Below are 11,675 nucleotides of genomic sequence, written 5' to 3'. Positions count from 1 at the left end.
CAAATACCAACTGAGAGGAACGGAGTCTTCATCCTACACCCTCTGTACACAGGGGTGGTAGGGACAGGCAACTTAGTCAGTCATTGGCTATCTAAAATAGGGGGAGGGAGGCTATAAAGGCACCAAGTAACTGGTTTACAAGTTTTCAGGAGGGAATTTAGCTTCAGAGTATACAGGGAAAGGTAGACTCCCCACTGAATAGTTTTCATTTTGTCTAGACAGGTCTGGTGAAAGAAGATGGGGATATGATTCTTATGATTCAATAGTGAGTAGTTGTTATGATGACTAATTGTGATCGTCACAACTGTAAAGGTAGAAGTTTTGTAACATAAAAGGAGGAGGAGTTAAACTTACATTCCAGGAACAGAAGGTCCTAGGACCATTAAGGGAGAAGAGCATGAGCGGAATGTGGAACTCTATCCAGAGAAGCAGCGACACCAGAGATGGAGGTAGAGAAGAGGACATGGAGAGAGAGCAGCTGAGGACTCTAGACTCAAAAAAAGAGAAAGGCTGTGTTGTGTGCTGGTGTCCATGAGGCAGGCTTTCAGAATGTGCCATTTGGTTATTTAAATGATTATATATATCTGCGTGTTTTGGTGTACATGCCCTTGCCCCCCCCACGCCCCCAAAAAAAGACCAAAAAAAAAAAAGGGGGGGGGGAATAGAAGCAAATACTGTTGAATGATGATGCACAGAGGAGATCATTGCAACGAAACAATGAGAGTAAAACCAATGTTCTCCCATGTAAACAATTATTCAATTCACAATATAAACTTAAAAAAAAAAAAGATGGAGATGTTTGAAAGATATGACCATACCTTACACTATTATTAAAATTAACACTAGGCTTTCTGTCTCTAAGCTATGGAACGCCCGCCCTCCCCCCTCCTTACACAGCTCTTCCTCCACTTAACAAATGGGTGTTGTTAAGGGTCATGGAGTCACAACAGACTGTATCGACTCTATAGGTTTCCAAGGAATGGCTGGGTGGGTTAAGTCACAGGCCTTGTGGTTAGAAATCCAGTGCTTATCCTACAGTGCCATACCAGGACTCTTTGACAAATGTGTGGAATCACAAAATCCAAGACTTCAAATGGATAAGTAGTCTTGTCTGTAGATTTTGAAGGTATTTAATTTATTTATGCTGTGTAATCAGAGTCCTGGTGTGGCTCTGTGGGTTAATGCACTGGACTGCAAAATTGATTTGAACCACAAGGTTCAAGCTCTCCTCGGAAACTCTACACGAGGTCACTATGGGTCAGAACTGGCTCAGTGGCACTTAACAACAACTCTTCCCTTAAGAGTCCTGTGATGTACGGTAGGAAAAGCACTGGACTGCTAACTAAAGGTCGGCAGTTCAATCCCACTTGATGCTCCTTGAAAACCCTATACAGGGTGGCAATGAGTCAGTAATCAATTCACCTGCACTTAACAAACAACAATCTTTCCTTAATGTTTTTATGATATGTCTGTAGTTACAAAAGCAAAATTACCTTCTTCCATTTTCTTACTCACTTCTTTTTAGACTGTATTTGTATTAATCCAGATCTTTCTTCTGCCATCATGTTGTTCTTTTCTTTCTTCTTTTTTTGAAAGGATGGTTATTACTTAAGAAAGCACTGCAAAAATCTGGTCATATGTTGTTATTGCTTTTGTGCTGCCAAATCAGTTCTAACTCGTAGTGACCCTTAAGTGTCATTGAGCTAGTTCGGACTTTAAATCTTTGCAGGAGCAGAAAGACTCATCTTTCTCCCATGCAGCACTGGGGAGCTCAAACTGCCAAACTTGTGGTTCACAGTCCAGTGCTTATTTAAAAAGTCATTTAAAAAGTATTAAATTGAGACATTTTAGTTTTATTCCTCCATGCTAACGCTTCTAATTCTATAAAAATTGAAGACCTAGAGACCACATGTTTTGAAAGCCCTAGGAAGTATAGCCTAACATTAGAAAATCTCAGCCCTGCTCTCCCCTGGGAGTTCAGAGTGAGGAAATGCATCTTGGAAGCATTTCAGGCTGTAGTCTTCACATGATGCAATCCAACTGTTTACAAAACTGGAACTAATCTCAATCAAGTTGCCACCACCTGAAAATACCTTGATTTGCTAGAACTATTCCAGACTGATTCCATAAATTTGTTGCTGGCTGCAATGGAGTGAGGGGATTTCAACTCAACGGTGACCCATAAGCAGATCTGCAGGCCTTTCTCTGGAGGAGCTGATAGGTGAGTTCCAAATGACAACATGTCCATTAGCAGCTTAGCAACAGTTGTATCACCAAACCCAAACCCATTGCTATAGAGTAGATTCTGAGCCATAGCAACCCTATAGGACCCATAGGGTTTCCAACACTGTCCTTTTTCCTGTTATGGTGTTGGAGGAGAATATTGAAAGTGCCATGGGTTGCCAAAAGAACCAATAGATCTGTGTTGGAAGAGGTGTAGCCAGAGTGCTCCTTGGAGGCCAGGATGGCCAAACTTTGTCTCTCATACTTCAGACATATTGTCAGGAGGAACCAGTCATGTCTGGTAAGGTGGAGGGTCAGAGATAAAGAGGAAGACCCCCAGGGAGATGGATTGGCCAAGTAAGTGGCAGCATCAATGGGCTCAAGCGTGGCAACAATAGTGAGGATGGCCCAGGATCTGGCAGTGTTTCGTTCTGCTGTGCATAAGGTTGCTATGAGTCAGTACCAACTCAATGGCACCTAACAACAACAACAATTTTTACTGAGGAGAGCCGTGACTCTGTAGGATAAGTTCTAGACTGGGAACCACAGGCCTTCTTCTCCTGCAAAGATTTACAGGCTCAGAAACCTTCACTATCAGTTGGAAATGATCAACCACAGTTTTTATGAGACCTTAGCAGTCTGTGCTTAACTCCTGAGCCATCTAGGCTTCTTATTGTTCTACCCACCAACCCACCCAGTGCAACTGGAGTGGGTCAGATTTATAGTCACCCAGTATAGGGTTTCTGAGCCTGTAAATCTTTACAGGAACAGAGAGCCTACTGTTTTTCCCCAGGAGAACTGGTGGGTTTGAACCACCGACCTTGCGGTTAGCAGACCAGTGTTTATGCTACAGCAGTACCAGGGCCTCATAAGTAAATCCCATGGATAGTAGGAACCAGCTGTCACTCAACTCAAGATTGTGGAGTTGTGCCTGTGTGCGTGTTAGTTGTTGTCATTCTTTAAAAATAATATTGCAGGTTTTGTTCCCTGCCTCCAATTGCCTTCTCAGTGTGGTCTGCTTTTCAGTCTCCCTATTCCTTCTACTTTGGTTAGCATCTCTTGTCAGAGCGGTAATTTATTTCCTTAAATCCAGATATAATGGTCAAATGCGTCATTTGGCTAAGTCAAATGCCATCGTTAAAAGTGATCTCAGAATTAAAGAAAAATGAATTTATAATTCAAAAGCTCATCAGCCTCATTCCCTCCGCCTTCGTTTTTTGCGTGACCGTGTTTACTAGGGCTCGAATCTTTCCATGCCTCTGAACCAAAGCGCGTCTGAGTCGGGAGCAAGCTCAGCTCTCCCCAAGGGACTTCCAAAGGAACTCCCAAAGGGATTCCCGAAGGACAAAAAGTCTCCGTGCAGACATCCCATCCAGGATCTGCCCCAGTCTCCCGCAAGCCAGGAGCACATTCAAGAAAATGGTTTTGCTCTGGGATTTTGTACGTTTGTTTGTTCTTTAAACTTAATACTTGTATCTTGGCAAACCAGCCTGAAGGTCGGCTTCAATCCTTCGTTCCTGCCCTCTTCCTCGAATTGGGTACAGCCCCAGGTGCCGCCTCCTGAGTTAGTAAAGAGAACTTTGCCAGAGAGGTGCAGGCTTTCCACTAGCGTCTTCACTGTTAGATTCTCCCAAACAGAATCCCTGTCGCTCAAGAGGAAACGTCCCCGAATTCCATTCCCGTTCACTACCTCCCCCCAAATGTGGGAGGAAACCAAAGGCTGCTTCTGCCTTTATCTTGTAAACCTTTAAAACAAACAACACTTAGGGCTAATAAAGCTCCCCTGGCCCTCGTCCGAAAGCAAAGCTATAACAGGATGGGGGTAACTCAGTGGTCTGGGCGGGAAAAGAGATGTGACCAGTACAGCCGCGATTAAGTGAGACCCCACGGATTCGACTATTCTCATATAGAAGGACTAGGTATCCTCCCTTGTAGTTTCCCCAATCCCGTTCAAGTCTAGACAAACGGACCAACTAGCGGGGGTGGGTAAATTCTCACCCCGGGAGAGGTGAGCCGGACTTCTCCCAGCTCGAACTCCGGCCTTGGGTGTGCAACCCAGTTCCCGCCGCACCGCAGCCCTCCGGGTCTCCGGGAGGAGGGAATGGTGGAGGGCGGACACTTGAGACTGGGACGCGGTATGGGGGTGGGGGCGCCGGCCGCTGCTTGGATTGGCTGTGCCACCGCCCCCTCTCCGCGCCGCGCGCCCCCCGCCGCTCACCCAGTTCAGTGCAGACTTGCAGCCTGGGCGCTGATTCCAGCTGGAGGGCGGGAGCGTAGGGGCGGGATAGGCCTCCCCGCCCCGCACCCGACCCCGGGGCCAACCTCAGGGAGCGAGCGCAAGGGAATAAAGTGCCCCGGCGGCGGCGAGCGGGAACCCCTGGGTCCTGCAGCTTCCCGAGCGCTGAGAGGAGGGACCAGTCCCGACCCGCTCTCCGCGCCTCTGGAGCTCTGCTCGGGGAGTGGGGTTCCCTAAACGCGGCACTCGTAGAGCAGAGCGCCGGGGTGGTACCTTCAGCCGTGCACTGGAAAGAACCGGGGAAAACCAACCGGAGCCGGCGGAGAGGTTTCTTGAGCTCGGGGCTGCTGCTGCCACCGCGGCTGCCTGAAACTCCCTAAAGTTGAGAGCCAGCGAGAGGCTGCCGCCAGCCGGGTGCTAGAGGGAAAGGAAGTCGGAGGATATAAGAGTGACAAACGACAGATAGACACACAGATCTTTGGAAACACCATCGTTGGCGGCCTGTCCTTGAAGCCCGTGTAGCTTCCCAGCTCCGTGAGTTGTTTTCTGGGCGGGTGGCTTACTGAGTATTTCCGTTTAATTGTTTATATAGGATGCGTTTGTGTATTTTTGTTTATATAGGATGCGTTTGTGTATTTTTGTTGGAGGGTTTAAAAGCAACACTGAATGCAACTTAAAAAAAAAAAAAGAAAGAAGTTAAGCTTCCGGATGTGAAGCAGTTGTATTGATAGAATGTGACTGTAAATATCTGTAAACAGAAGTAATCCTAATCCAAGAGAAATTGCATTGAACATTTGAAAAAAAAAAAAAAAAAAAAAAAAGCTCCCCAATGTGAAATGAAACCCCCATTACACAAGTTATTGGCAAGGAAGCTAAGCAAAGTATGACTCTTAAGGATTAACTAGTCGTAGTTAACTTCTGCTTTTTTCTCCCTCCTAAATATTGATTGTTCACTAGGCTCATTGGTGGAAGGCTGAACTGGTGGGGAAAACGCCCGGAAGAAACTTAGAGGTGACCATAATGTCTTTACGTTTACACACACTGCCCACCCAGCTTGGAGTTGTCAGACCGAGCTGCAGGGAACTGCTGTGTTTGTTGGTGATCACCGCGTCTATGAGCGGGGGTGCCTCTGGGATCTGCCCCACCGCTTGCATCTGTGCTACTGACCTTGTGAGCTGCACCAACAAAAACCTGTCCAAGGTACCTGGAAATCTCTTCAGACTGATAAAGAGACTGGATCTGAGTTATAACAGAATTGGGCTTCTGGATTCTGAGTGGATTCCAGTCTCGTTTGTAAAACTGAACACCCTGATTATTCGTCATAACAACATCACCAGCATTTCCACAGGCAGTTTTTCCACTACTCCAAATCTGAAGTTTCTTGACTTATCATCCAATAAGCTGAAGACCTTGAAAAGTGCAGTGTTTCAAGAGTTGAAGGTTCTAGAAGTGCTCCTGCTTTACAATAACCACATTTCTTATCTGGATCCTTCTGCATTTGGAGGGCTCTCCCAATTACAAAAGCTCTACTTAAGTGGAAACTTTCTCACACAGTTTCCCATGGATTTGTATGTTGGGAGATTCAAACTGGCAGAACTGATGTTTTTAGATGTTTCTTTTAACCGGATCCCTTCCATTCCAATGCACCGGATGAATTTAGTGCCAGGGAAACAGCTGAGAGGTATCTACCTTCACGGAAACCCATTTATCTGTGACTGTCCCCTCTACTCATTGCTGATCTTTTGGTATCGTAGGCACTTTAGCTCAGTGATGGATTTTAGAAATGATTATACCTGCCGTCTGTGGTCTGACTCTAGGCACTCCTATCAGGTGCTTCTGCTGCAAGACAGCTTTATGAATTGCTCTGACAGCATCATCAATGGTTCATTTCGTGCTCTTGGCTTTATTCATGAGGCTCAGGTTGGGGAAAGGTTGATCGTCCACTGTGACAGCAAGACGGGAGGTGCAAATACCGATTTTGTTTGGATCAGTCCAGATAACCGACTGCTGGAGCCAGATGAAGAGATGGAAAACTTTCATGTGTTTCACAATGGAAGTCTGATTATAGAAAGCCCTCGTTTTGAGGATGCTGGAGTGTATTCTTGCATTGCAATGAATAGGCAACGACTGTTAAATGAAACTGTGGATATCACCATCAACGTGAGCAATTTCACAGTCAACAGATCCCATGCACATGAGGCATTTAACACAGCTTTTACCACTCTAGCTGCCTGTGTGGCCAGTATTGTTTTGGTACTTTTGTACCTCTATCTGACACCCTGCCCCTGCAAGTGTAAAACCAAGAGACAGAAAAATATGCTAAACCAAAGCAATGTTCATTCATCTATTCTCAGTCCTGGCCCCACTACTGATGCCCCAGCTGATGAACGGAAGGCAGGTGGCGGGAAACGAGTGGTATTTTTGGAACCCCTGAAAGATACTGCAACAGGGCAGAATGGGAAAGTGCGGCTCTTTCCCAGTGAGACGGTGATAGCTGAGGGAATCTTAAAGTCCACAAGAGTGAAATCGGAATCAGATTCAGTCAATTCCGTGTTTTCAGACACACCCTTTGTAGCGCCTACTTAATTTTGTCCCTGTGTTTGTGTGCTGTGGTCATTTACTCTCTCCATATTTAATTTTGTGTGTAATCTGGAAAATAAGCAGTAGGACAGAAATTGTATTTGTTTGTTTTAAAATACAATCAAATGGTCTCCTGAAGACGAGCCTTGGTGATGCATTGGATAAAGCGCTTGGCTGCTAACCAATAGATTGGTGGTTTAAACCCACTAGCTGCTCCATGAGTGAAAGATGTGGCAGCCTGCTTCCATAAGGATTTACAGCCTTGGAAACCCTATTGGGAAAGTTCTAATCTGTCCTTACAGAGTCACTATGGGTCAGAATTGAGTCCATGACAATGTGCTTGGTTCCGTTTCTGGTCTCTTTAAGTGCTTGTTAGGAAATGTAGTAAGGTATTGTCATTCTTCAAGTGTGCCAAGGAAAGGTCTGTTTTCCACAGCTTAAGTTCTAGATAGTCTTTTTGTTATTGTTGTTAAGCACTGTTGAGTCAGTTCTGACTCATAGTGACCCTGTATAGGGTTTCTGAACAGCAGCTGGTGGGTTTGAACTGCCAACCTTGTGGTTCATAGTCCAGTGCACCACTGATATTCTCAAAGCTGGCCCAAAGATAATATGCCTACCATGGTGTTCTATTCAGGGTTCTTAAAAGGAATGAATGAATGACTACATAAATTTATTAATGTTCTGTAATTTATTAATGTTCTGAGAAAATAGACTTTGCTAACTGAGCAGAACCATCATTGGGCTATTTTAAAGAAAAGCATTAGTGTTCTATCTTGCCTTTAAGGGGTGTAGTAGAAAGAATAATGCAGTAATTATTTAGAAAGCACAAAGCAAAGTTAGTCTTAAGAATTATTCAGCTAATTTTATCATTTCAGACCAGGTTGGATAGGCTACACTGATAATGTTTACTGGGCAGTGTTACATACGTCATGGTACTAGGTAGATAATGCAATAAAGATACATTTGTTTGACTGTCTTCTGTACTTTTCCAATCTTTGTATAAAAGATCTCATTGGAAGTTTAAAGTCATTACTTGTTACCGTACTATGTAGATGTCAATGCCAAAATGTCTGAGTAACTTCTTAAACCTTCTTTCTAGCTTCTGAGTGGATTCTAGAAAAGTATTATTTGTTCATCTGCGTGTGTTTATGTAAATCTTAAAATTATATGAACTATTAAATGGACTCCTGTATTGTGCTTTGAACATTTTGAGTTAATGTAAGCATATGTATTCTGTGACTTGATGTTTTGTTTTATTTGGTTAGTTAAAAAGATAAATCTGAGATCTTAATGTCATCAATTTGTGCTAATTTGTGTACAGTACCATCTATAGCAATTTCGCCAAAGCACTTAGAATTAAAGTATAAGGCTTAATTTTGAAAGGGAGGAGAAGGCTCCAGAATGTTCTACATCTGCTTATATCTGTTATGTCACATTTTATTCTTGATATCATTATTCACTTCAACCATGCTTGGAAGATATACACTATGGTTTTGCATTTTGTGAGATATCCTATTGTTGTTGTTGTTAAGTGTCATCGAGTCAGTTCTGGCGCATAGCGACCCTGTATAGGGCTTCCAAGGAGCAGCTGGTTAGCTTGAACCACCAACCTTGCAGTTCAAACGACTTTGCTATCTGACACATTAGCCCACAGCGCCATACCCAGACTCCCTAGGAGCCCTATTATCTCTAGTTCTCCCATGAAGTAATTGTTTCCACCCTAGACCTAAGCCTTGCTCTGACGCAAAATGAGATCAAATGACTATTTAAGGTTCCTTCTCACTGTGGAATTGATGATTTTCTGGTGATATCTTTATCACAGACTTACACTGGTCTTCTAAAACTGTACCTCTTTTGGATGCAGTGCAGGAATGGGATTCGAACAGACTAGGATTGCATTGTATAGCTGCAGAGAATCTTTTGAATTATCAAGCTTCTCTTTGTCAGCCCCGAGGTTTGAGCTGCCCAATATCATACTACAAATTAGTGATACAGATAAAGGAGAGCTCAATTTCAGCATTCTACCTGGTGAGAGTCAAAGCATGTTTACCCGGTCGAGGAGTGGTGATGAAGAATGAACCAAAGAATGAGGCAGAATCGTGAATCGTGATCATATCTATCTGAGTCAGATCTTACAAAGGAGAAGCAGAGGTGAATTGTCACTGTGGCTAACAGAGAAGAAGACTTTCAACAAATGGGAGTGGGCAGCCGTGACAAGGACTGCGGAGTAGATGAGGATGAAGTAGATGAGGGTGTTGGCAATGGTCGGTTTGGAAGATGGAGTCAGCAGTAAGTACCGTGAGAGTTCACTGAGTACCAAGCCCTGCTTTCAGCAAGCAGTTAAGGAGTGAGTGGTGAGGAAATTTCCCCATAGGGAAGAGGATGCACAACCCCTACAGAAACATTGAAAATTCCCTATTGCGTGCTGTTAAAAATTGCCACCCTGTCTCTCACAGATCTCACCCTTTAGATGTTGTTGTTGTTGTTGCGAAGTGCCGTCAAGTAGGTTCCGACCCATAGCGACCCTGTATAGGGCTTCTGAGGAGCAGCTTAAATCTGAAGCTGTTACAAGCAAGCATGCTATTCCATTTGCTACTATTCAAATCATTTGGGAGAATTTTGTAGGCTTGTTGAGCTTTGAAATCATGTCATCCCCTTACCTCATTTCTGGAGAAACTCAGACTCAAAGATGCTGTTATTTGCTAGATAGGGTGAACACAAGGAAAAATTGAACCACTAAAGTTTTCGATATTGGGGAGGGCAGCCTGGAGGGAAGTTGCAGAGACAATTTTGAACCTTTTTTTTTTTTTTCTGGATTAGATCTCTTATGACCTTTCCAGCCTTCAAATCCTTGACTCTAGAAAATGTTTGTTATAAAATATGGACAGAGCTAGGAATATAGAGTCCTGGTGTGGTGCTGTAGGATAAACTCTGGACCTCAAGTTTGGTTTGAACCTCAAGGTCAGCAGTTCAAGTTCATCAGCTGCTCCTCGGAAACCCTAGACAGGGTCGAAACAGACTCGACAGCACTTAACAACAACAACAGGCATGAATAGTTTCTAGAATCTAATCCTGGCTGATCTAACATTCATATTTTAAAGAACTGGATGAGCTGAGATCAAAGCTAAGATACAATTCAAACAAAGGAAAATGAAAACAATCCTGATTGAAAAGCAAATCTGTGTTTTGAGCCAAAGTAAAAAGGCCTGGTTAGAAAACAGTGTGGGAACTGAATGTTACATGGAATTTTAAGTTCTTAAATATCTCATTTTGTTGGTAGAAGGCTGACAATGTGTAGTTTTAAATGTAAGAACAAAAATAATTTGCACTTTGAAAATTTGTCCCACTCAAAACTTTTATATAATCTTCCTCACAAGTAACAGTCTGGGTTTCTGCAAATAGGTTGGGTAATTCTTTAAACTCCTTAGTATTTTTTATCCATAGTAGTAAAAGAAGTAGAAACTGAGCAGAGATCATAGGGATTAAAAAATAATAATAATTTCCTTAGATTAGAATACTGTTTCCCTGTAATGAAGATGTCTGCTCCACTATTTGCTATAAGTATATGATAATCTAGTTAATCAAGAGTTGAATTTCTGAAGATTTATAATGTAAAGAGATGAACATTTACTTAATTTGGTTAGTCAACTTCTGCATTAATCCTCATGGATTAGAGAGTTTTAAATCTATCCAGTTTTAGCTTTAAATGCTTGAATTACTTGCATAGAAAAAAAATTTTGGTTTTCCTAAATAAGCAGTTTTTCTGAAATGTGACTCAGAAGGGATGTAGGTAAAACTTTTGGAGGTGGAAGCATAGAGGCACAGGGCAACACACTGTTAGTATCAATTCTAGAAAGATAACAGATAGGCCTGCAACAGGTCAGTGTTTCCTTTCCCTAAACCTGATTATTGCTACCCTCTAATGGAGTCCTAGTGTGGCGCTGTGGGTTAATGCGCCAGACTACAAAGCCGTTTGAACTGCAAGGTTGGTGGTTCAAGCTCACCAGCTGCTCCTTGGAAACCCTACATAGGGTCCCTATGGGTCGGAACTGATTCTACGGCAGTTAAGAACAACAGTACGGTAGGCTAAGCACTGGACTGCTAACTGCAAGCTTGGCAGTTGAAATCCACCAGCTTCTCCTTGTAAATTCTATTTAGGGTCACTTTACGTTGGGACTGACTCTATGGCACTCACAATAACAATGAGTCATCAAGAGCGTGGTGGCTCTGCAAGATAAGCACTGGACTGGGAACCACAGGGTTGGCTGTTTGAGTCCACCAGCTGCTCCACCTGAGAAAGATGAGGTTTTCTGCTCCCGCAAAGATTTATAGCCTCAGAAATCCATACAGTCTCACTCTGGGTCAGAACCAATGGCAACTAACAACAGCAGTAACGGTGACATCTGGTCCGAAACCAGGCTTGTCAACAGAATCACAGGAGAAAGGCAAACAAAGAAGGGTTTCCAGCACCTAGTCTTCCCACCCCCACTCCAACCAAAGATTCTGATGTAAGAGCTTTGGTTTACGGCCTGCCGATTCGTATTTTTATAACAATTCACCGGATAATTCTGGTTTTGCCTATTTTGATAAAAGACAACCTGAAATGGGACCATAGCAAGTTTCATGTTACAATGTG

At 43.4% G+C, this 11,675-nt stretch overlaps 1 protein-coding gene across 1 annotated transcript; it reads left to right on the top strand.

The window, feature by feature from the left end:
* Window positions 1-4,700: 4,700 nt before the first annotated feature.
* AMIGO2 (adhesion molecule with Ig-like domain 2) lies at window positions 4,701-7,160 on the top strand. Its single transcript, XM_006865327.1, has 2 exons — window positions 4,701-4,993; window positions 5,417-7,160. Exon 2 carries the CDS (start codon window positions 5,480-5,482, stop codon window positions 7,043-7,045), a length of 1,566 nt encoding a protein of 521 aa, XP_006865389.1. The 5' UTR covers window positions 4,701-4,993; window positions 5,417-5,479; the 3' UTR covers window positions 7,046-7,160.
* The last annotated feature ends 4,515 nt before the right edge of the window (window positions 7,161-11,675 follow it).

This window comes from Chrysochloris asiatica, unplaced genomic scaffold, assembly GCF_000296735.1.
Source record: "Chrysochloris asiatica unplaced genomic scaffold, ChrAsi1.0 scaffold00077, whole genome shotgun sequence".
NCBI classification, from domain to species: Eukaryota; Metazoa; Chordata; class Mammalia; order Afrosoricida; family Chrysochloridae; genus Chrysochloris; species Chrysochloris asiatica.
The sequence above is the reverse complement of the archived record's forward strand: the minus strand, read 5'-3'. Positions and strand labels throughout refer to the sequence as shown.